The 26,020-nt window shown below is 38.4% G+C and overlaps 1 protein-coding gene across 5 annotated transcripts in view; it reads left to right on the top strand.

Moving 5' to 3' along the window:
• adgrl2b.1 (adhesion G protein-coupled receptor L2b, tandem duplicate 1) overlaps positions 1 to 26,020 on the top strand; it is a 130,372-nt gene that overhangs the window by 81,412 nt on the left and 22,940 nt on the right. For all 5 annotated transcript variants that reach the window (XM_081374127.1, XM_081374125.1, XM_081374126.1 and 2 more), the window contains 7 exons: positions 3,087 to 3,270; positions 10,903 to 11,025; positions 12,135 to 12,340; positions 13,465 to 13,641; positions 17,509 to 17,718; positions 19,620 to 19,840; positions 20,166 to 20,232. In XM_081374127.1, the coding sequence (XP_081230253.1) occupies positions 3,087 to 3,270; positions 10,903 to 11,025; positions 12,135 to 12,340; positions 13,465 to 13,641; positions 17,509 to 17,718; positions 19,620 to 19,840; positions 20,166 to 20,232 (1,188 nt within the window). The remainder of the gene's footprint in view (positions 1 to 3,086; positions 3,271 to 10,902; positions 11,026 to 12,134; positions 12,341 to 13,464; positions 13,642 to 17,508; positions 17,719 to 19,619; positions 19,841 to 20,165; positions 20,233 to 26,020) is intronic.

Below are 26,020 nucleotides of genomic sequence, written 5' to 3'. Positions count from 1 at the left end.
TTGCTGTCTGGGATAATATTCTGAAGTAGAAAGACTGAAATAGTGTTTTCTTGTGAAAATGCTCCCCAGTAAGAAAGCGATCTCTGTTTCCCATACACTAAGGCTGCGTTTGCACTTGGCACTAAGATGCGATGACTGTGATCCGATCAAGCAGATTGGGATCATCAGCCAATCAGGACACGGCACATTTCTGCTTGTCAACGTCAAGTAGCTTCTGTATCTGGAAAGCTGATCAGATCTCTGTGTCCCGTGCATTATTTAAAAGAAGTAATAGAAAGAAAATGGCCCCGGTGTAAAGTCGCACATGAAGTGGCGGGGTTTCTTTTAAAGACTATTTTCAGTCACAGAGCTACACATTGAAATTCTCATAAATGAGGAAGTGGAGGTTGCAAAATAACAATACATTTTAAAGATGCTGTGATAGAAACGCTAACAAGGGACATTTGGGTCTGAAATCATTGCTAGATATGGTGGGAAAATTGCGCATTCTTTTCAGACAATGAATAGGTCCCAGTATATTTCAACAAACTGGCATCAATTCAATAAAAATAAGGATGAAGTTTGTTTTGTGTTTGAAACAGCTTGCCAAAGCTTCTTTGTGGCCCTAAGCAAAGAACGAAGAAGAAATTCGCAGCGAGTATATCGGGACCTTTCTACTCCGCTCCTGATTGTCTCGCAAAAGCGATGGCTTTTTGATTGTGTTAACATTACAATCCAATCACAATCCGCCTTCGACTACATCTGCACCAGGACACACAGAACTGATCACAAACGCATTTACACATCTCCTTTCAGTGTGTATGTGGACAACATCCGGAAACAGGTTGCATGTTAATGCCAAGTTCAAAGGAGCTCAATGATTTTAGAGGTTGAAAATCCTTCACGAACTGAACTGTGGAGAGCTCTTTCTCACTGTTATTTCTGTGTGTGTCTCTTGATAATGGCCGATGCCTTCATAACCAGTAGCAGCGCATATTCAGCAGAGCTTCATCTCTGAAAGAAACGCCACAGCGCACAAGGCCACTCGCACTTCAGCCCGCCCACACACACACACATGCACACGCACACACACCCCTCCATCAGTCGCTGTCCGTCATAACTTGCCAACCAGCTAGAAGAGGCTGTGAACACCTCTTGTGGTTTAGCAGATGCTGTTGACTTACTGTAGACTAATTACAGGAGTCGTCACTGCCGTGATCATGGGGTTAGTGTGCTACAGTTACTCCATGTCATTCAAGAGCTCTGTGGTAATGAGATCCTCTCACAGTCTCAACAGGTAACAGCTCACCCCGTCTGGGAGAGGCCTTTAGTGAAGTGAAGTTAAAGGTGAAGTATGTAGTTCTGCGACACTAGTGGACTATTTCGCAAACTCAAACATCTCAGTCACAGCTCTTACGGTGCTTGTGAAGGCATGGCTCAACATTTAGACGTAGGCTACTTTCAATAACCGGTCCAACGTTTTAGGAATACTTTTAGCTGTGTTGCTACGTGTCACGAGTAAGTAATTGAGTAGCTAACAGTGGGTCTAAAAGTGTCTCGTTTATAATAAACCCATCCGATAGATCTGAACTGGATGCATTTTTTGACATGACGCACCGCAACTGTTGAGTTAACATTAGAAACTGGTACATTTGTCTTTCTGAAAGGATGCATGATGATGCTGTAAAGTATTGACGCATCCACTGTAGTTCATAGCTTTGCATTTCCCTGTTCACTTTGATCGGTTTAATCTTTGAAGATCTAAAAACAGTGAATTTTGTAACCGAAGCTGAATGTCTTTTCCCATTGGTCTAAACACCATGTGGCTCCGCCCACTACTGTAGCCACGCCTCCAAACTCACGCTATTGGTTGAGCTGGAGAGAGATTGACGGATCTGAGCGAGCCCATGAATGACATACTTACTTAATAATAATTTATTTTAACATAAAATATCTTGCATACTTCACCTTTGAAATTGTAAATAATTTTGTTAAATTATCAGTTTTAGACTTTTTAAATGTACGTTTTGTATATTATATTCATTTACGTTTAGCAACATAACATTTTAAAAATGTAAGAAACTTTTTTTTTTTAAGATAATTATTAATTTAGTTTGTAAAACATTCTTACATAAATTAGTGCTTTGAATTCTTTTGAAATCTACACACAAATCTGTTTAATACATTTGCTCTGTTTGAGGCTTTTAAATACTGAAACAGAGCTTTGATCATGAAACTAAGCATTAAATATCATCTTACTGAGACATATTATTGGCAGATATAGTGATGACTGATATTTATATTCGTTTTATGTAAGTATCTGTTATACTCTTATAAAGATCTCGTTGATTTACACTATAAGCATCAGAATTTCATTTACTTTTTTGCCATATAAATTTTAGCATCTGCACCAAATTGCAAATTTTTTCTTCATTTGGGCCTCAATAAAAAAATAGTTTTTCTCTATATTCTAGCTATATCATACTAAATAGACCATAAAAGTTTCAAATATGATACTGAACATAAAACACAATTTGTCTGACTGTGGTTTAATGTGTCGGACGTTAAACCCAGAGGCACTGCAGTGTTGTTAGTCAGCTTGGGATTCTTTAATTGAATTGCATACTAATGATTTTTCTTTGACGCAAATGAGAACGTCCCGTTTTCTGGAGTCCTTCCTATAATCTGCAACCCACTTCCCGTCTGGTCATGTTTTAACTGTACAGGAAGATGTTTTGTGACAGCATTGCAGTCAGATCCAGGGAGGAAGAGATGCATTATTGATCCTAACAGGAAATGAATATGACAATCAAGTAGATGATGTAGCAGTGGAGACTGTACTAGAATTGGATAAGAATGTTATTTGTGTTCACAGTCCCGGCGATCTCGAATGAAAGCTGACATAAACACACACAACACATTAACTGTTGAGCCGTGAAGTCACACAGCATACTACCTTTCAGAAAGTGTGTAATTTCCCATTACAGTTGTTGCGTGTTTCATTTGCTTCTGCTCTTCCCAGCATATTCCTTTTTTTTTTTTTTTTTCAGGGAAAGTGTTGGAAAAATATCAACCGCTTGTCATTTCCCTTGTTTCCATGGTTACAGGCCATCGTGGACACGGTTGACAACCTCCTGAGGCCAGAAGCTCTTAAATCCTGGAAGGACATGAATTCCACAGAGCAAACGCATGCGGCCACTATGTTACTGGATACCCTGGAGGAAGGAGCCTTTGTCCTCGCAGACAACCTGATCGAGCCCGCCGTCGTCAGAGTGCCCGCCGAGAACATCGGTGAGTCTTTCTGTCTAGGAAGTGTGAGCCGCCTGTCACCGCTGACACTGATCAACTAATAGAGTCATGACGGCTCATTATGAAGACCAAAGCTGAAGGAAATAGAATTGGCGGGAATGCTTGAACGGGTTAAAGGTCAGTTCAGCTACTGGTGCCAAACAACTCGGAATTCTAAATTATGTTTCTAAACATTCTAAAACCAACTGCCAATTGACACGGTACAAACTTTTGTACGGGAAACTAGTGCTGCCAAAGATTTCAAATGCCTTTGTGCTCATAGCTCAAAATACCCCACAGATATTTTTATATAGCATGTTAAAGTTGTCACTTTTTGAGCAAAATGCCTCGTTTTGTAGCCTGGTAATACCAAACTCTGCTACTTCGCTTTGCTTCGTAGACAGAGTCTGGAATGGCATAATAGAGAAGTGTTTTCTCTCTCGCGGGGGGTCGCTTGTTTGAAGTTTAAAATCATTGGTTACCCGTAAGCCAATCACATAACGTTTGGTTATGCCGTGTGTTATGCGCATGCTCAGCTGCATCTAACTTCCACTGTAAACACATGTATGATGCGAAAAACAAAACCATCGAGTGAAATACCGGAGTAAACATGGCTGTGAACGACTTTTGCAGATTATGTGAAGTAAATCTAAGCATCCATGGTACAATCAGCATCTACGTCACGGCTCTCAGCCCGCCTTCTGTTCGTTGATTGGCCCGGCTGTTTTCAGGCCGGAGGAAAACGGAAAGCTATGACGCTGTCTCAGACTGAGTACAGAAGCGGAATGAAATTGAGCGGAAGTACGAAGTCTGACGTAGTCAGGCTACTCGTTTTGTGTCTGTTCCTTTAAATGCAAATGAGCTGCTGCTCCCGGCACAGGGGGCGGAGCTTCAACAGCTCGTGTCCTTTTACCTCACACACACATGCTCTGAACATTTCAAAAACTTTTAGCCTTTTATGTTCAAACCGGAGTCAGAAAGATAGAGAGACTCAAGAAGAAGTGACAACATGTAGAAGCAACAGGTATTTCTGAATGGTTGGTTGGTGAATTTATGAAGCTGATGTGTAGTTATCTTCTAGTCATTGATTAGCATATTCTGTCATGATAATCTATAAATCGTGTTCAGGGGGCGGGGTTTATGTAAACTTTAGGGTTAGTGATGTCTCTAACCCGGGAGGAATGTGGTGTAGTCTCTACCAGCCGTTTGTTGTAGTCCTTAAGCGATTTCTGTGAAATAAAATATATCCCTTTGCTTTGAACTTTGAGCGTCATAACTTTGCAGATGTTGTTTATGCTCAAACAGCAACATTACACACTAACGAAAGTTAGAAAAGTGAAATCAATAATCAACCACCCCTTTAAAGAGGATTTATTATTATCACTGTTTCTGAACTCCTGAAACGCCTCCATTGTAGTCTTGAGTTTCTTCCGGAACGAACACGTCACAATATTCCTCATTATAATAATTAATGTGCAGAATAAAGGGGCGGGGCCTGGTTGAGTTAGTTAGTAGTGTGTTAAACTGGCGGTTATGGTAAGGGGCGGGATATTTCCCAAACACACTCGAAGCGCTCGACCAATCACAACACACTGCTCCAGCCGACCAATCAGAGCACAGTGTGCTTTTCAGAAGGAGGGGCTTCATAGAGACAGGAACTAAACAGAGCGTTACTGACAGACTGGGAAGAGAGGAGCCGCAACAATGGAGAATATGAGGAGAATAATCAACATTCAAAACATTTAGAAAATCAGCATAATAGGCTATTTTTAATGTACTGTGTCAGTGTTTGGATGTAGAGATCAGTTTTTCCTTTCCTTTAAGTTCTTATTTTATGAAACTTTAAACGTTTAAGTCTTGTGTGGTACAAATGCCAGTCCACTTGAGTTGAGCTGTTTGTCCATCACTTTGAAGCTCTCACTACAAAGGCTGTCAAATTACATTTTTTTTTTTTTTGAACATTCAGCAAATCTAAGATAAAAGTGCACATTCAAATGCAGAAGTTGGCATATGGCAAACAGCTGAAGAAAAACATGTCTGTTAATATTTCAAATCATCCAATCATAGTCGGTGTCCGGATCGGCTGAAGCTGAACAGTTAATGAACACTGGTACACTAAAGCGCTTTGCTAATGGGTTTATTCATTCAAAGGCATCATCAAATTAATCATATATACACACAAACATACTATTGAACTTGCATTAAGTTGCGTGGGTGTTAAGCGTGAACATCATGCTGTGAATGAAACGCTCTGTTCATTTGCATTGGCCTTAATCAGTGTTCAATTCAGTTAAAGAATCTCAAGCCAACTAATGCTTTTGGTTTACAGCGTCGCCATCTGAAAAGTCTATTGTTAAGTATTTAAAAGCCTCAACCAGAAAACATTTCACGAACAAAACAAATGTGAATGGTTCATTAAATTGTGCAGTGAATGAGCTTTTCCCCCTTGCACATTAAACACATCATGACTAACTAAAGCGAATAGCTATATTTGGAAACAATTAATCATTCTGGAATGAGTGGGATAATTTAGTTCAGCAGTGCAAAATAAAAATGATTTAAAAAAACTAGAAACTTTACTTTTTTTGTGCAAATCATCCTTTTAGGTTTCAGTGACCATAAAGTGAACGGAGTTAAAAAATGAAATAAAACTCATGCATAGGGCACATCCCCACTTTTTGACCAATTTAGTGTAATATAATTATAACAATAATGATTTTTATTATGATTATTATGACAAAATGATTATTATTACTAAATAATATTTAAAAAAAGTATAATATTGTAATTGTTGTACTGTATAATAAGAAATAAAGTTTTTACAAAAATTATTTTATTTTGTAGTACAACTGTAAAATTACATTACTAAAATGTATGTATTAATTTCATTTTCATCGTGACACTGAAGACTGGAGTAATGATGCTGAAAATGCAGCTTTGATCACAGGAATAAATTACACTTTACTATATGATCACACAGAAAACAGTTATTTTAAATTGTAATATTTCAAAATGTTTACTGTGTTTTTGATCAAATAAACGCAGCCTCGGTGAGCAGAAGAGACTTATGACTTCAACAATATCACCTTACTGACCCCAAACTTTTGAGTAGTAGTGCACATTAACATATAAAATGTTTGAATGTTTGGTTTAATTAATCAACTGAAAAAGAGAAAATGTCGAAATATTGACCGAACTAACAAGTCAATCTAGGACTAAAACAACTTGGTGAAAGTGAGCACTGGAACTGGCCTGAGAGCTGAGGCTAAATCTCTTAATTTTATAATTGTATGCAGTTTACTTTCAAATAAATGCATTTGTTCCATACTATATTGTACCATGGTGCAGTTGGGGTTATATCTGTTATTGCCCCCTCTTGTGGACTGTTGTGTTCACTGCTCTCCCTCTATAGCTGAAGCCATGCCTATGGAAATATCTTATTGTTAACTTTTCCCCGCTGTTGACAGCGCTGCTACAGTAAACGTGTGGGCACTGCTGGGCTGCAGTGCGCTGAAACTGGCACATTTAGGTCCTCAGAAGTAAAGAAATATGTATAGAGAGCGGAAACCTGATTAATTATTCAGGCATCTAGCATATTAGACCGTATGCAAATCCAGCACACTGCAGCAGCAGAACGTCTTCAGTGTGTTTCATGGACCCTGTTCAGCGCTCTGAGCGTTTCCGGAGAACTGTGTGTGTGTTCATCTATGAATTTAAACACATGTTTTAAGCACACATGTTTTGTTTCTGACTTTATCTGCTTGCTGTGGTATTTTGTTTCTAATGAAGCTCTTGATTCTGTACATGTTTAGATCTCGCAGAGTCTTTTAGATGACGGTAACACACACTGCTTTTGCTACCACACACATCCATCTCTACAGATATCAGATTCCTGGTGAAGAAACCAAGCAATCCGACACAACGCTTAATTTAGACAAGCTTTCCCGGCAGATTGGATCTGGGCTCAGGAAATGATTGTGCTGATTGATATTTACAGTCACAGATATGAGAATCTGCAGTGAATAATGCAGGAGTCTGACGGCTGTGCAACAGTTTACTCCCAATCTCAGGTTTCTTCTGTCCGTCTGCTTTCAGGCTGGATGTAGAAACTGACCTTTCTGGAGTTTGAGAACCAAGGTTTAGCATTCTTCACTGTTCACAAGCTATGAAGATACACTTATACGCAGTGACACAAGGTTCAAGCTCTACCGTGTTTAAAAATAACGCACGGCCTGTTCATAAAGGGCCAGTTCGCCCAGAAATAAAGATTCTGTCATCATTTATTCTCCCTCAAGTTGTTCCAAACCTGAATGAGTTTCTCTCTTCTGCTGGACACTAAAGAAGATATTTTGACGAATGTTGGTAATCAAACAGATCTCAGTGCTTTACATAGTAGGAACAAATAAAACTAGGCTATGTTAGTTAATGGGGCCTGAGATCTGTTTTCTGTATTTCTGTAACTATCCCTTTAATAAATATTATTTTATTAATTATTAGCTTTCATCAACTCCCGAACTCCCTGCAGTTCTTTCATGAATCCCAGTTTTGGAAAGCTACATTAATGTTTAATGCACTTTTTGTTAATCAAATAGAATGTAATATATTTTCATTCTCTTTGTACTTTTATTCCAAACTAATCCTATGCAGATCTATGTGATCAAGTTAGGTCAAAAATCAACCAACCAGTTGTTTTAAGGCAGCGTGTCAGTAAGAAATATCAGTTTACATTTCCAAACATTCCTTTTGACATTAATTGTGATGATAATCGTATGCATGAGGAATCCTCAATGGTTTCCACACACAGATCTGTTTTCACCATCATTGAGTCTGTCTGGGACAAAAAACTGAGACTAAATCCATAAGAACTGTGGCAACGTCTTCAAGACGCTTGCAGAAATATACCTGTAAAGCCACACTAGTGTGATAGTTTATAGACACATGTGAAATAACAGTCTGTTTCTGGCATGTTCTTTCATCAGTATTGATCATATTACAGCTGCAGGATTGATGGATGGACAGCTGATATTGGGGATACACTGATATGAACATTTTGGCCGATACCGATAACCGATAATTCTTTGTATTTGAAAGCCGACATATTGGCTAATAAATCTAAATCCAAATTGTATATCATTTTTGAGTGCCTGATTACAAAAACAAAAGTCTTATGTCCCAAGCACACAGTTATAATGATGTTCTTATTATAACTTTATGTAGCCGATATGACAGACTTGCACTGAACTGTATTTTCCTTTTCAAACTGATTCCAGTCATATTTCAAGCAATTTAAACCCATCACGTTGAACAGTGGCATCTGAAGTGTCTCGCCTGAAGGAAATAATACATTATTTATCGGCTTTAATATATCAGCCAAACTTTCTTATCGGGCCGATAACGATTACACTAAAAATGAACATATATCGGCCGATACTGATATGGTGGCCGAATATCGTGCATCACTAGTTGACATGTCCAGTGCATGAGGTCATGAGTCATGCAAAACATTGAGAAACGAGAGATTTCATATCTAGTGGTTATTGATCCAAGTGTGTTTGCAATAGTTTTCTAATCTCACACCTGTTCTTTGAGAAATCTTCCTTTAAAAGCTGAAAGACCTTCAGTCTAGTTTGACTTTTAAATGGAGACTAAATCTGAAGTTGAGTGAAATAGCCTTTCAAACTGTTCAGTTATTTAATGAAACGCTGCACAGTTTGACTCCATGTGTTTAGCTCATTCTGGCTGGATTTCAAGTGTTGAAAAACGGACGTCCTTGGGTTGCTTTCTCAGGCATAAGTCACCATGTACAGTTGCTATTCTAACTCTCAATGAATCAGACCGGGAGGAACCGCAAAAATGGCATCTGAACCGCTCACAAAGTTAAAAACGAAATGTTTCTTGTGTACTAGTTTATATATATTTATATTCTAAATAGCAAGAATGAGTGTAAAACAGAAGGCATAATCAAAGCAACCTTTTAAAGAGGATCGATTCTGCTTTTCTCCATCTTCATCTGTCTTTAGTGTGTGGTGTTGCTGTTTAAGAGTGAAAAAGCTCCAGTTCTTCTCTATATCAGTGTCAGTGTTTCTGAACTCCTGAAACGCCTCCATTGTAGTCTTGAGTTTCTTCCGGGAACGAACACGTCACAATATTCCTCATTATAATAATTAATGCGCAGAATAAAGGGGCGGGGCCTGGTTGAGTTAGTTAGTAGTGTGTTAAACTGGCGGTTATGGTAAGGGGCGGGACATTTCCCAAACACACTCGAAGCGCTCGACCAATCGCCTCACACTGCTCTAGCCGACCAATCAGAGCACAGTGTGCTTTTCAGAAGGAGGGGCTTCATAGAGACAGGAAGTAAACAGAGCGTTACTGACAGACTGGGAAGAGAGGAGCCGCAACAATGGATAATATGGAAAATAAAATAATCAACATTCAAGCAGGAAAACCTGTTCTAGAAGAGATCAAAAACAAAATTAAGGGCAAAATCAGTCCTCTTTAAATTCTGAAATCACCAACAGTTAGAATGATTACATTGTGGTAAAGTGCTTACATGCATCAGGGTGAAGTCCATAGAAAAAGCTGACCTGTCACATTACTTTGAGTGCATGTTAATAGGTTGATATTGTTCTGTTTGTAATATTTCATGAATGCATTCTTCACTGGTGAAGTGCTGAAAGCAAATCGGTTTAGCTCCGGTCTCAGCATGTGTCGGCCATGAACCGTCCACATGGTAAAATCCAAACCAGGCCCTGCCAGCTGAATTTATTAGTAACGTGATCTCATTCATAAGTCAGCTTTGTGCTCTCGTCTGTCAGTTCACGGGACAGTCCTCTGGGTTACTGCACCTCTACACCTGGGCTCAGTGCTTTTCCACCTCAGACTTGTGTTTGTGTGCCTGATTTGTGTTGTTGTTTTAAACAAGGTCTGTCAAGTCGTAGCTGTCAGATCTATTGCTTTCACATCAAAAGGGAAATAAATATCAGAAATCACAAAAACTTAAAGTGGACTTACACTTTAAAACTTAAAGTACTTAAAGTGGCGGCTGACAAAGCGACGCCATCTTTCAGTTAAAGGTGCCGATTTTAGTAGAAGGTATTAGATAGGGTTTTTTTTCCTTAAATTTAAGCACAAGTTAAATTAACTTGAGAACAGCATTTATTGTTAAAGTGAAAACATGATCTGCTTACATTAAAGAGTACACCTTTTTTATTCTCTGCCTTGCGTTTGAAAATGATATAATGTGGTGCAAATGCAGAACTGGTTGGCTGTGGCCTGAGGAGCATTAGGAAACCTTGAAGCACAATTAAATTGCTTTCTTCTCAATTCAGTCTCTTTTATGTGCACAATGTCTTGTTTTAATTGAATTACCTCACGTAGACTTAATGAAACTGAGAAACGGTTGTTAATTTCCATCTGACAGAAGAATGTGAGAAAACTTCCTGGGCAGTTTACGCAACTGCAGTTGTTTAGTATTTTGTTCAAAAAATCTTAAATGCACATAGCAATCCATATATATATATGACGGTATATATGATATATATATATATATGACCATATATATATATATATATACAGTATATATATATATGTATATATATGTGTATATATAAAAAATGATTTCTTTCTTTCTTTCAGTGTTGGACGTGTATGTGTTGAGCACCGATGGCCAAATTCAGGACTTCAGGTTTCCACAGACCAGCAAAAGAGGAGCCACAATTCAGCTCTCAGCAAACATGGTCAAGCTCAACAGTAAAAACGGTAAATAAATGCAAGGTTATGCTCGAGTGAAGGATCTTCAGATGCTCAGTTAATGAAGTCAATGATTTCCTGAACTGTAGGATGTAATGGCCATAAACACTCAAGCTTCATTTGCAAGCTACTGTTATACACACTTTACATGCATTCTTGTGTTACTATAGCTGTAATAAACATCAGTACTCAAGGATACCTTTGCGTATCCTTTCAACATGTGTTGGTATTCTGGGTACTGGTAAAAAAAAAAAAAGAAAAGCTTGTAATATCTAATGTTCTCTTCGATCTGTTGATATGACTAGGGTTGGGAATCATAAGACATTTTCCGTGTCCGTTTCCGATTTCGGCTCCATTTAAAATTATTAAACGACTAATAAAAAAATTGTGGTAAGAAATATGGTAAATCGTTTTAATTTTAGCGATTGCGGTCCAATTCCAAAGGTAAAAAAATAGATAAACTTAGATATCATTCACATTTATTCAAAGTCTTATTGCAAAACATGAATATCATGAACATAAATCAACAGGCTAAAGAACACTAACACAAGGAGCGTTTGCCTGTGGTTTAAAAATACCATAAAATATCTAGCCTAACTAATATAAATTGCAAGCATTATTAAAGACAAGTAAACACTCAGTAATTAAAAAATTAGCAATCCCAACAAATAAATACAACTATACAAATATACGATTGAAATAAACAGTGCTTTAATATTTGTAGTTATTTGGGTTGAGAAACTAGAAAGGAAAAAATGTAAAATAGCACTGCACTTAATAAATATAATTTACATTCCAGAAACAGTGAATTTTCTCTTTGTCTTCTGTTGTTTGATTGGTGTTATTATAGAGACGGCAGTGAACCACTGGTTTAAATCACATTAAAAGGCACACAGGAACCAAGAAGCAGAATCGAAATGCGCCAAATTGAATTTACCAAATCAAAAATTTGGAAACGGTTGACCTGAAAGAGAAAGTTCAAAATAAGAAAGAAAATGTCGTAGATATTTTATTAAGGAGAAAAATGAAACCCCAAAGCCATTATACCCAAGTTCTGTTTGTTTGTTTGTCAGTCATGTAGTAACATGGTATGCTCTCTCATTGTTTCTATACTCAAGGCATTGCCAAGCTGGTGTTTGTCCTTTATAAGCACTTGGGGCATTTCCTCAGTACGGAGAACGCCACGGTGAGACTGATGGGCGAGAGTGGAGTCAGAAACCACACGCTGACCGTCAACTCACACATCCTCTCCGCCTCCATCAACAAAGAGTCCAGCCGCGTGTTCGTGTCCGAGCCGGTCGTCTTCACACTCGAGCACTTGGATGTAAGACGCTTAAGGATGTTACTTTTGTTCATTTTTGTGGTAACACTTTACAATAAGGTTCATTAGTTAACATTAGTTTACTACCTTAGTTAACATGATCTAAGAATGAACAATATACTTAAGCCTTTATTAATCTTAGATAATATTAATTTCAACATTTATGAATATGTTATTTAAATCAAAGGGTGTATTTGTTAACATTAATTAATTAGTGCTCTGTGAACCAACATGAAAAAACAATGAACAGCTGGATTTTTATTGACTAACATTAACAAAGATTCATAAATACAGTAACAAATGTATCATGGTTAGTTCATGTTAGTTAACTTAATACATTAACTAATGTTAACTAATTAACCTTATTGTAAAGTGTTACCATTTTTTGTTTTCCTTGTATTGCTTTATTTTGTCTGTTTGTGTGCATCAGTCATTAAACAAGAAAGAAATAAAAACCGTTCACATTTTGACTGCTAAATATTTGGTAACTGGGATGTCTTATTGTTGTAATTTAAAATATGGGGCATGTTATTTTGAATAGGCAAGTAATGATTTGAGTTAAGGTTAGAGTTAAACCTTGAAAAACATTCTTAACTCTTTCCCCGCTATTGACCAGATTTTCCATCATTTATTCAATTCAATTCAATTCACATTTATTTGTAAAGCGCTTTTCACAATACACCTCGTTTCAAAGCAGCTTTACAGAAAATGCACGAGTCCACATTACAATTTAGAGTGATCTGTTATCAGAGGAAACTGTCTAATTTATGTATTTCAGAAATGTACATATACAAATCACACAGTTAGCTAAAAATGTACTAAATTAAACAATATAATAATTTGAGGCATAAACAATGAGCTCAGTGAAGTAATGAATACTTGTTTGTTAACAAATGATTATGACATTTAGAAACATTTAGCATTGGTGCATGTTATCCGACCGTGGAGGCTATGAAAATTTGTTAATATTATCAAAAATGTTGGCGCTGACTGGCGACTTAAAAATAAAAAGAGTAAATTGAGGTTGTTGATCAAGGAAAACACACAGTTTGGGTATAAAACATTAAAACAAATGCCTTTGTTATTAAGAGGGTGCAAATAAAATGTCATGTTTCTTCATTCATCAGACCGAGAACTACTTCAACCCAAACTGCTCGTTCTGGAACTATTCGGAGCGAAGCATGGTAGGATACTGGTCAACACAAGGCTGCAAACTCCTCGACACTAACAAGACTCACACCACCTGCTCCTGCAGTCACCTGACTAACTTCGCAATCCTGATGGCCCATCGAGATGCACATGCGGTGAGTAACCAGACCTGTCCTGTGGTGGGACGTCCGGTCGAGGACATCTACATGTAGTTCTGCTTTCTCCATGCTTTTCATATAACCATATTGAGTCTGTTGAGCCTCCTCATGTCTACAACAGAACAAAGGAATATAATGGAGCACGTTCTTAATAGTAACATAACTCTTAGTCTGCTTTGATGAATGAAGCTCTTGTGTCGCCAGTAGGTTTGTGGGAACAATGCAGTTTTGTCAGTATGACATGACAGTTGTCTGATAACACCTGACACTGTATAATAAAGATAGTGTAGCAATGGTTTAAGCTGTAATGAATGTGGAAGTTATGGGTTTTGTGGTGCATCACTGCAACTGCAGCTTAAATCACATCTATGGAAATACATAAATGACAAAAGTCTTGTATACGATAATCAAAAGCAGTGTTGTGGAGGTGACTTCACAAAGCAAAATATTGAGTGATTAAGATGGTGTTTTTTAAAACGAAATAAACCAATCTGAATTTAAGCTGGTCATTATTTGTTGAACTGACAAAAACAAAATTATCTGAAATGTTTTCAACTTAAATATTGACATATTAAATATAAGCTGTGTAATAAAGTAATTGATTGAGTTGTGTTCAACAAATCCAGCATTTAAATGTAATTTGGTTTTTAAAACCCTTTGCTGCCATTGTTCCATGACACTGTCTTTAAGTTCTTTGAAATTGCAGAAATGTGTGTGGTAAATATTTTTTTTAATGCACATAAAGTGGATGTATTATATTCCCATTATGACAGTAAAATATTTTCTGCCTATATGTAAACATATTGCGAAGATATTTTTTTTCATATTATGTACTGGGGCATGGGCCAAATTGCGTTCTGGGGGTCATTATATCATTATTTCAATTTAACTCTAAATATGGTGAGGTAAAAACAACCCAATTTGGGTCATTTTGGCAACACAGCTCTGGGTCAAAAGGGAAACTCAAAAGTTTGAAATTAAAATCGCACAGGAAATTACTCCAGTAAAAACACAGGCAACAGTAATGGGCTATTTATGGGCTACATTTATTTATAACGGACAAAAAAAATAGACGAGGAGAAGCAACATGAAAACGTATGCGAGTAAGAAAAAGTGCAGAAAAGAATACAAACTTAAACTCTGTTATACGTCTTATAACGGAATTGTGTTTTTATAATCAAAAGTTTAATAATCAATAATGTTTAAGAACAGATTTGATCAGTTATTTAGTTTATTTTTTTTCTCCCGCTAACGAACATTAGATGCCAAACCATCAGGCTGAGTGTCACCAAGAAATACAGTCTGAACGTCCTGAAATTTGGGAATTATGTATTACAGTGAATCGACAGGATTTTACTCTCTCTGTTTAATGGGTTTATAATCACTCACTTCACTCTCAAGCATTAGTCCGGCTTGTTCAGTTCCAGCTCATCAGTCACTGTTTGAGAGAAAACACTCTGACAAAAACTTCCAGTTTAGTTTCTGATTAGTTTTCTTCTATTTTCCACATATATTCCTGTCATGATCTCCGCGAACACGGATAGGCGAAGACTTTCTCGTACCCAAACTCTTGTGCCATTGCTTCAAAAATGCACCGGCCCACAATGCATTGTGACTTAATACAGAAATACAGTAGATTACTGTTGAAAATGGGCTGTAAATTAGCAGCCGTTGCTTACTGTGCAAATTATTGCCCAGAATGCTTTGTTTTCTACAGTACATTACTGTTTTAGTGGAAAACTTTAGTGGTTGTTTTTTACAGCAATTTTTTCCAGTTGACAGTGCTGGAGATACCAATTAAAAGCTTTGGATGCTGGCCTGATGTGAACCGAAACAACATGCAAGTGAAACAAATAAGAGAGGATATAATCCCTGGCCTCAAGCACATCAACAGTACCAAATTAGAGGAGCCAAAGTTTCATCTGCCCTATCTTTCTGGCCAATTACCTTGTGCAAAGTCACCCTTTCACAGGTCAGCAAGCGGGACTGTTTGATTGGCTCGCACACGAGAAAGTTGCTTGGATTACCAAAATGTCTCGGCATTATGGGACCGTATGGAAACAGGGTCATTTCACTCGCAATTACTAACCTTGCTGAGGAAAACAGATGTGCTAAAGTTGAGTTAGACATGATACTCAGACAGTCCAAGGATATTGTAGTGGGAAAGCCCGCTCCAATCATTACGGAAGGAAGTGCAATCCAGCATTAGCGGTCCATGGCACAAAATCAGCCCTTTTACGGAAGAAAATGGGTAAGAATATGGAAGAATGGAAGAATGGGTTTTAGGCGAAGAACAAACAAGCCCACCATGCGAAAGGCAACAGCAGCTGAATATGCTGAACTTGTGGTGGAGGATGTTTACCATCAAAAAGTGACCGGGATCACTAAAGCCGTATCTCAAGCCAAGCAAGACTGCCGGATGAGATGGGAGGAATTACCTGGAAAGACCTGTGGTGGAAAACAGAAGGGGTTGTCCAGCAGACCAACAATAAAAGGCATTCTTGGAGGCCACCATGTGAAGCAGTCATTGGCTATGGCTGAAAAGGAGCAGTACCACAAGGTCCAACAATTGAGCACTGTAAGAAACCAAAAAGTGGCTTGGGGACGTGCATCAGAGCTTGATCGGCCCACTGCTTGTTTCTAGATGGCTTCTCTCAATGTCAAACTTTGTGTAATGGCAGTCATGCACTCTGAGAAACTACTAAAGATAAAGAGGGGTTTGCAAATTTCTGTAGGACACACATCTGAGCCTGTGGTGGGTCTGCCTGAGCAGAGGGTGTATTAAACTAAACCCAACTAAAGATATGTCTCAATAAAAACCTTTAACCTTTCCGCCCAGCATCAGAAGATCCCTAGTTTAAATGGAAGGCTGATCCACAGGGATTGTACTATCTAGGCTACGTTTGCACCAGTGAATTTACGTTTTAAAAAGCATAACTTCTGCTACGGTTGCGCCTGGCGTCTACACTACTCCGGAGTTTTCGACCCTCGAAAATGGAGACTTTTGGAAATGCTGGAGATCCTGTTTTAGTTGGGGTTTGCGTTTCAGTGTAGATGGACCAAAACGGAGACTTCTGAAAGTGAAGGCGTGGCTGTCCTCATTCGCTCCCTGATTAGTTATCCTTCCCCAATCCGTCAAGCCCCTATCATATGACTATTACGCTACCAAAACACCACAATCGAAATCTCACTAGTGTGGGCATAATCCTAGTCCTATTAACTAATCAAAATATGTATCAATTAAACATTGGTTCAAGATTGTCCTGATTTAAACAGTCATAGTTTAATACAGTGTCATTGAAGATACAAGCCAATTGTTGGTGTTTTCATGCTAGACACCCTTTCAGTAAATTTAACAGAATTGTTTTTTGTTTGGACGATGTGTGAATAGAACCTGTTGTCAAAGTTAAAATGTGATAGGCAATATTTATCTAATTTGAAAAAATCTGTATTGATGCTGTGTGATGTAAGGTGGATGATATAAGCACTAGGAGATTTGAGCGGTCTTATTTAAGATGTCTGCTGTCAAACACTCGCTCGATACCAGACGTGAGCTTCCGTTGTAGTCTATGTAAGTGCCCTGGAGTCTACGCTGGAAGTGCCCAGTTTTAACGGACTCTTGTTACTGATGTGTAAATAGTAGAAATGCATAAACAAGATGGAAAGCCTATGCATGTGTGACTAGCAGATGTGGTACATTTACTGGAAAAGGTAATTAAGGTTTTTGCATTTGAAACTGGGCCAGTTTTTCTAGTCTCTACACATTCAAAAACAAAAAATCAATTCTCACTCATATTCTGACAAGTGAAGCGTTAGGACTTAAGTACATGGCATAAATGCTAATGTTAATCTTTACTTTTCCAGGGTGAGGGGAGCGTTCACGAGCTCCTGCTGACAGTCATCACACGAATGGGCATCGCCGTCTCGCTTGTCTGCCTCGCCATTAGCATTTTCACCTTCTGCTTCTTCCGTGGCCTTCAGAGTGACCGCAACACCATCCACAAGAACCTGTGCATCAACCTCTTTCTTGCAGAGCTGCTCTTTCTAGTGGGCATCAACATGACCGAACCTCCGGTGGGTATTCTTCCTAAATCGTGATATCCAAAACGCTTGTGAAAAGCACCAAACAATAAACTGTAACTGTATTGAATTAAATGTGTTTGTAATATATCAGTCTCAACCCTAGTAAGCTGCAATATTTATAGGCATCACATGCACGCCCACAAGAGCCAGCACAACCCACAGCCACATGATGTGATTGAGTAGAAATGCCTACTGGAGACCAACAGAATGACAACTCGCCAACCTCTAGATAGTGTGAGCACCTTAAAGTAGTAGTTCACTTCAGAATTAAAACGTCCTAATAATTTACTCTCCCCCAAGTCATCCAAGACGTTCATTTTTACATTTACATTTATTCATTTAGCAGACGCTTTTATCCAAAGCGACTTACAGTTGCTATATATGTCAGAGGTCGCACGCCTCTGGAGCAACTAGGGGTTAAGTGTCTTGCTCAGGGACACATTGGTGTCTCACAGTGGATTCGAACCCGGGTCTCTCACACCAAAGGCATGTGTCTTATCCACTGCGCCACACCACCCCGCTATGTCACCCGTTCATGTCTTTCTTTCTTCAGTCGAAAAGAATTGAAGGTTTTTGAGGAAAACACTCCAGGATGTTTCTTCATATAGTGACTTCAATGGGGTCCAACGGGTTGAAGGTCCAGATGTGAGTTTCAGTGCAGTTTCAAAGTCTCGACACGATCCAGCCGAGGAATAAGAGTCTTATCTAGACAAACCAGCGGTTATTTTATATACATAAAATATAACATTATAACATTTATATACTTTTAACCACAAATGCTCATCTTGCACGAGCTGTGATGCGCCACACATTACGGAATCAGGTTGAAAGGTCATCCTGAAGAAAGAAGGACATGAACATCTTTGATGACAGGGGTGTGAGTAAATTATCAGGAAATTTTCATTCTGAAGTGAACTACTCTTTTAACATTCACTTTGAGTAATTTGACCACTGAAGTAGTTTTAACGATGCTACTGTCCAGGGCTTGACATTAGCTTGTTTGCTCACAAAGTTACGAGCCACTCAGCATTTTCACTGGCCACATTTTTGACATCGATACCATGGGGGAAAAACTGCCATATTTATATTTTTAATATTATCTCATAATGTTGGCTGCTGTCACTTTAAGTCCTGACGCACGGATCCATCATACTGTTTTATATAGCCAATATACTTGTATTTATGTGCGCGCACTTTGGTGTGAACACAAAATCTGCAGGAATGAGTTTAATTATGCACAATACGTGCAATCCCACGCCGAAATTCAAGCCCTGTAACACCAACAATATTCATCCGGAGCAAATGAAGTGAGTGAGTAAAGGGTTTATGTGTCACTCGCTGTCGGAGAGATTAGAGAGCGAGAATGGGCAGCTGGTGTTGTGTATCCTGCGGAAGAGTTTGAGATATTACAGTATCGATATGTGTCGAAAAATCTAGTTTTGACAACACTTGATTGCACTTCGTTTATTATTTCAGATGCCTTTTTAAAAAAGACTACAATTAAAAAAAATATATATATATATATTCTACAGTATATAAAATTCAACCCGCCAAAGTGTCATGTAGGAGTGACTGCGTTACATGCCGCTGCTGAAATACACACACATTTGGCAGGTTGGCGGGTGTTAATGTCAAGCCGTGCTACTGACTATGAATAGAGTTTCAAAATGGGTTGGGATACTCACTTAGTAAGTTTTATTCACACACTACAGGGACGAAGCTCATAACTTTTTTGATACAAATTAAAAATGAGAGATGTTAAAGATGTTCAGTGAGATGTTATAACAGCAGTTTCCAAACCAGTAGTTTTGACTCAAATAACATTTTTGGTGAATAAAGATCTTCTATAAATAGCTTTGAAGATTAAGCTCCTGTAATATCTTTCTGTGCAGATGATTTGCTCTGTGATCGCTGGAGTTCTGCATTTCTTCTTTCTTGCTGCGTTTTCCTGGATGTGTCTGGAGGGCGTTCAGTTGTTCCTCATGCTTGTGGAAGTCTTTGAGAGCGAATTCTCTCGACGGAAATACTACTACGCGTCTGGCTACCTGTTCCCCTGTGTGGTGGTCGGCATTTCGGCAGCCATCGACTATAAGAGCTATGGGACGAGGAAAGCGTGAGTAATGTTCTTTGTTTATATCAAAATATTGATCTGTGCTTTGGGTCATGCAGTTTAAATGCAGATACAGACTTGAATGTGTCTATTATGGCATTAATATTAATAATAAAATTACTCCAAAACTTGTATTGGGACGGTCAGATTAGTTAGACATTGTAAATGTTTGCTGTTGGTGTGCCTCTAGGAACACGGTTGGGAAACACAGTTTTGAGATTTAATTCTGTCCAATGAAAGTGGTTGTCACTCTCAAGACTTTGCAGTGTGTTCATGGTTGTCAGTAATTGTTTCTGTGATGGTTAATTATCTTGTTCCCTCTTTCCAGCTGTTGGTTGAGGGTTGATAATCATTTCATTTGGAGTTTCATCGGCCCTGTTACGTTCATCATTATGGTAAGTTTTGCACATTTAATATGACTACCTTTATTTAGGTGTTTAGAACTTGTATCAGAAAGGTTACAGAAACATTGAAATTACTCACGTGATGATGTACTTCCTTTTGGCCAGCATTGAGAGAGATTGGTGTGGTTTATTGTGTTATGTTGAATTGTGAGGCATCACATTGTCTGTGGTTTCTTGAGATATCTGACAATACCCAACCCTGATGTGTATGGTGTTCCCATTTCTTGGTAAAATATGCTGTTTTCCAGTAATATAAGCTTTCTTTCCATCGGTTGATAATTGATGCTGTTTTTTTGTTGCTTCGTTTTGATTGGTCAGTAATGTATACTGTCTTCCCATGGGTCAGTCTTCATTCCTAGAGCGATGTACTACGTATTTACTACCCATATTCCTGGAAAATGACTCCAATGTGATGGAAAAATGAAAAAATGGAATTTGAATTGTTGACAATGGGAGTAGAGATGAATGATTGTATGGAGAGACAGTGCCCTTTGACACACGTATTCAGACTTAATTACAGCCTCAGGTCTTTCTGGGTTCAGGCACACCTGGATTTGGGGATTTTCTACCATTCACTTCTGCAGATCATCTTAAGCTTTGTCAGGTTGAATGTGGATTGTCAGCCATGTTGAGGTCATGAGGAGATGTTCGATTGGATTCAAGTCCACTATATTTAGAGTTGTCCCTAGGGTTGGGAATCGAATACTTGAGGTCAGGAATCAGATACTTTCAAAAATTTCGATTCCTCTTATCGATTCCTTTGTGAGCAATTTAAAATGACTTTAAACCATTCGATCGTGAGGAGACTCGCGCGCTGTTTTCTGTGCTGCACACACACACACACACACACACACACACACACACACACACACACACGTGTGTAACAGTGTATTGGATCCATGCAGCTCTTAAAGTGACAGCATCCTAATATTCCTGCTGCCGTCTCTATAATAATAGAGGACAAAGAGAAAATTCACTCACTGTTCTTGACTGAATAACTTTTGCAACTATATTTGTAATGTATATTTTATATTAAAGTGCTGTTATTTTACATTTGATTAGTTTCTGAACCTGAATACCTGAAAATCCTAAATCACTGTTTGTTTCAGTCGTATCTTTGTTCAGTTGTATCTATTTGTGCGATTGCAAATTTTTAATGGTCTTTTGTAATTACTGAGTGTTTACTTGTCTTTAAAAAATGCTTGAAATTTATATTGGTTAGGCTATTTGTTTCTATGGTATTTTTAAACCACAGGCAAACGCTCCTTGTTTAAGTGTCCTTTAGCCTGTTGATTTTTGTTCATGATATTCAGCTACTAAATGTGAATGATATCTACGTTTTTTTGTTTTTTTTTTACCTTATTGGAATCGAAATTAGGAATCGATAAGAATCGAAATCGGAATCATTAATTCAAATGAAACCCAACCCTAGTCGTCTGTCCCTAAGCCACTCTTGCACTGTCTTAGCTGAGTGTTTAGGGTCATTGTCCTGTTAAAAGGTATACCTTCGGCCCAGTCCGAGGTCTTGAGCGTTCAGGTTTTCCTTAAGGATATCTCTGTATTTTGCTGCGTTCGGCTTCTACCCTGGCTAGTGCCCAGTCCCTGCACTGCATGACACAACCATCACCTTTGACCTCCTCCAGATCTGATGCTTGTAGTGATGCTGCCTGGGTGGCCAGCTCTGGGAAGAGTCCTGGTTGTTCCAAACTTCTTCCATTAGAGAAGCACGGAGGCCACTGTGCTCTTGGGAACCTTAATGCATATATATATTTATATATTTATAGCCTTCCCCAGATCAGTGCCTGTACAGAACCGTTTCTCAGCTCTTTTCACCTCATGACTCTGATTTGCATTTCCAGCTGTTAGATCTTATATAGACTGTGTGTGCTTTTCTAAATCATTTCCAATCAATTGAATTTGCCACAGCTTTACTCCAATCAAAGTGTAGAAACAACATGATCCAGAGAAATTGGATGCACTTTAGTTAAAAGGGTCTGAATACTTATGTCAGTGTTGTTTTTTAATTCATTTGCAAAGTTATCACATCCGTTTAGTTTTGTCGTTATGGGGTATGGAGTGTAGATTGATGTGATGTGAATATTTTCCCAAAGCGTTTTAGCATAAGGTTGCAACATTACAAAATGTGAAGAAAGCAAAACAAAGGGGATATTGTTGAATGCACTGGAACAATATGGATAGCTAAACTTGTTTCCATACTGATAAGAATTATGGCATCACTATGAGGATAAAGATCTGCCCAAAAGAGAGATACAAAAATATGGCAAAAGAAGAAAAATCCAGGCTATTTTCCAAAAAAAAGGTGCTGTGAGATGCTGTTATACTAAAGTGTGAAGTCAGTGCTGTATATATGTAATTAAGTATTTAGTTTATATATGCAGTTTGTTTATAGCCGGGTTCCTCAATTAGTTTTTACCAAGGGCCAAATTCTGCCGACAAAGCAAAGCCAAGGGCCACCGACCACAATGTCATCGCCTCAATGTTTGCTCTGCTATTATTGTTGTTGTTTTGTTAAGAGTCCCAAATCACAATATAATTATTCTGATTTTATTTATTTTTCTTATTTTAGTTTCATTAGTCTGTTTTATTCCACCAATTATGAGCATGTTTGTATCCAGATCCAGAAAACTAAAGACCTTTGAATGGTGGATATTAAAAACAAATGAACAAACAGCAACTCTGGATCTCCATGTGTGACTGATCCTGCTCATCACCACACTGGATCTCTTCCCATCAATTCCCCTCATAGCAGATTCAAGTATTAGACATACCAGCATTCACATTTTATTGTTCTTACTTGGATCAAAGTAAAAGTATTAGCTGGCACGTACTCAGCGTTCAGTGAGAGAAGTGACGGCGACGGGCTGAAGCAGTACGTCTGAGGTTAGGGCTACAGTGCTGAGACGCTGATCGAGATGCGCACTGGACAGCCTGTTCATGTCCTGCTTCTTGATGATGTGCATCATAGAGAACGATGACTCACAGATGTAAGTGGATGGGAACATTGAAAGAAGGAACATTGCAGTAATTCTGCTGTTCTTGAATTTAGCTTGAGAAACCACTTTTGTTTCACACCAGCCTCCTTGTGTTGCTCTGACATTTCCAAAATCTCCAGCTGCAAAGATGCTTCATCTGAGGATGAAACCAGGCGTTTGGCCTCAGCATTGTCCATCAGCTGGGATGGAAAATGTCTGTCTTAGGAAGAGGAGTTCACTTGACTGATTAAAGCTGAAATTCTCTGCCAGTCTCTTAACCGGTCCTCTTGCACCTGGTGTTTCTCGCAATACTGTTGTAAATACGGAAAGTGCCGCTTTCTCCCTTGAAGATCCCGCTCAAAAGGGTTCAACCGCTACGTACATGTCAGCAATCGTGTGGTTCTTGCCTTGCGATTGCAAATTAAGCTGATTTAGGTGAGACATGATATCGCACAAAAAAAGCACGAATGTCGCTCGAAAACCTCAGAAACGTCTCTGCTTTTGGCATTGAAGGCTGCTTGAAAATGAACAAAGTTGATTTTGAAGTTCACACACTCTTTCCAGCACACGGCCCTCGCTCGGCCATCGGACAAGATCGTGCCGTTCTGCAGACCTTTCCTCCAGCAAGGCTCGGATAAGTTGTTGCATGACCAGAACTCACGCAAATAAAGTCTACCAGCCTCATCACAGTATCCATTTTCTCTTTCATTTTTCCAGACAATTTGGCGCACAACGGCGATTTATGAATTATGCAGTGAAATGCCATTGACATCAGCTAGCCTGCTCATCAGGGGTATGTGATGTCCAATCATTGACCCGTCAGTGACAACTGACACAACTTTGCTTAATACAATCCGTTCTTTTCAAATAATTGCATTAGTTTGTTTCGTTAAAAACTATTTCTCTGGTTGCGCGTCCCATTATTGGGAGCAAAAAGAAAGAAAACAGAAAACCTTCCCATCAAAAACTCTGTCGAACACTGACAACTGACAGTTCGGTCGCAAGACGAGTCTATTGCAGGTCTATTGTACTTCGGCTTTCATGTCGGATAAAAGATTGGACAGACACTCACCCGCCAGTGCCTCTGCTCTTCTTGTTGTCGCACAGCCGGATAATGGCTCCTTCTGGAATAGGTGATTTAAAACTTCATCCACCTGTCAATCGCACAGGTTTAATTAATTCGGCCTCCGTGAACGGCTTTTTGGCCTGTGCCAGGTTCTGAGCCACACGTAGGGAAGCTGCGGTGCATTCTGCTGTATGGATGTGGTTTATGAATAACTGCAACTGATTGCTACTGAAGCTGCTACCAATTGTGTTACCAAAAGAAATTATATTTTGCACAAAGCCTATTTTGGGACTCATATATCAATCACGCAATACAAATATATGCACTACCAGTCAAAAGTTTCAGATATCATTCTAATATGCGGATTTGATGCTCAAAAAACATTCAATATTATTATTATCAATGTTGAAAAAAGTTTGAAAACAGTTATTTACATATTTATTTCAGGATTCTTTGATGAAAAGAAAGTTCAAAAGAACAGCATTTATTTTAAATACAATTTTTGTAACATTATGAATGTCTTTACTGTCACTTTTGATCAATTTAATTCATCTTTGATGAGTAAAAGTACTTATTTATTTTATTTCTTTGCCCCAAAAAATAAAATAGAAATCCTTACTGACCCCAAACTTTTGAACGGTAGTGTTTAATGTTACAAAAGCTTCTGTTTCAGATAAATGCTGTTCTTTTTAACTTTCTATTCATCAAAAAATCTTGAAATATAAATGTAAATAACTGTTTTCAACACTAATAATAATCATAAATGTTTCTTGATCCTCAAATCCTCATATTAGAGTGATTTCTGCAGGATCATGTGACACTGAAGACTGGAGTAATGATGCTGAAAACTCAGCTTTGATCACAGGAGTAAATTACACTTTACATTCACATAGACAACAGCTGATTTACATTGAAATAATTTTTAATAATATTACTGGTTTTTTATTATTTATTTATTTATTTATTTTATCAAATAAATGCTGCCTTGGTGAGCAGAAGAGACTTCTTTTAAAAACGTTAAAAATCTTCCGATCTAAAGCGTGACTTAGTGTGGTTGAGTGCAGACTCAGAGAAGCGTGTCCTCCTCAGGACTCTGAACACCTGCTGCTTTATTAACCTTCTGCTGGTTGGTGTGTTTGGGGAATGAATGTAAGGGTGAGATGGAGGAGTGTTGAGGTGTTTGTGCGAGCCTGGCTTCATAATTAATAACTCAGCGTTTCTCTGAAGACCCTCTCTCTCTCTCTCTCTCTCTCTCTCTCTCTCTCTCTCTCTCTCTCTCTCTCTCTCTCTCTCTCTCTCTCTCTCTCTCTCTCTCTCTCTCTCTCTTTTTTTGGTTGGGTATCATTTAGCGATTGCGATTCTTATCAATTCCGCTTCTGCTTATTAATTCCGATTATCAATTGGCATTTTCGATTCAAATTTTGTAAAAAAAAAAAAAAAAAAAAATGAAGTCGTTTATGTTCAAACATATTTACTTATATTTGTCTCCTCTCTTCCAATAAGCTGGTGTGTGTTGAAGTGTTTGGTGTGTGTTGAAGTGTTTGGTGTGTGTTGGGCAGGGCCGGCGCTAGCCATTTGGGTGCCCTAAGCACAAATGCTTGGTGGTGCCCCCCCCCACCCACCAAGGGAATAACAACCATTCAGAATTTCTTAGTTAGGTTCTCTTTACTTCCAAAATAACTGCTGCAAATAAATAATTTTACATTAACAATGGCACCAA

The sequence above is a fragment of the Scardinius erythrophthalmus genome, assembly GCF_964197995.2.
Source record: "Scardinius erythrophthalmus genome assembly, chromosome: 9".
Lineage (NCBI taxonomy): Eukaryota > Metazoa > Chordata > Actinopteri > Cypriniformes > Leuciscidae > Scardinius > Scardinius erythrophthalmus.
This window is presented reverse-complemented; position numbering and strand designations above follow the sequence as displayed.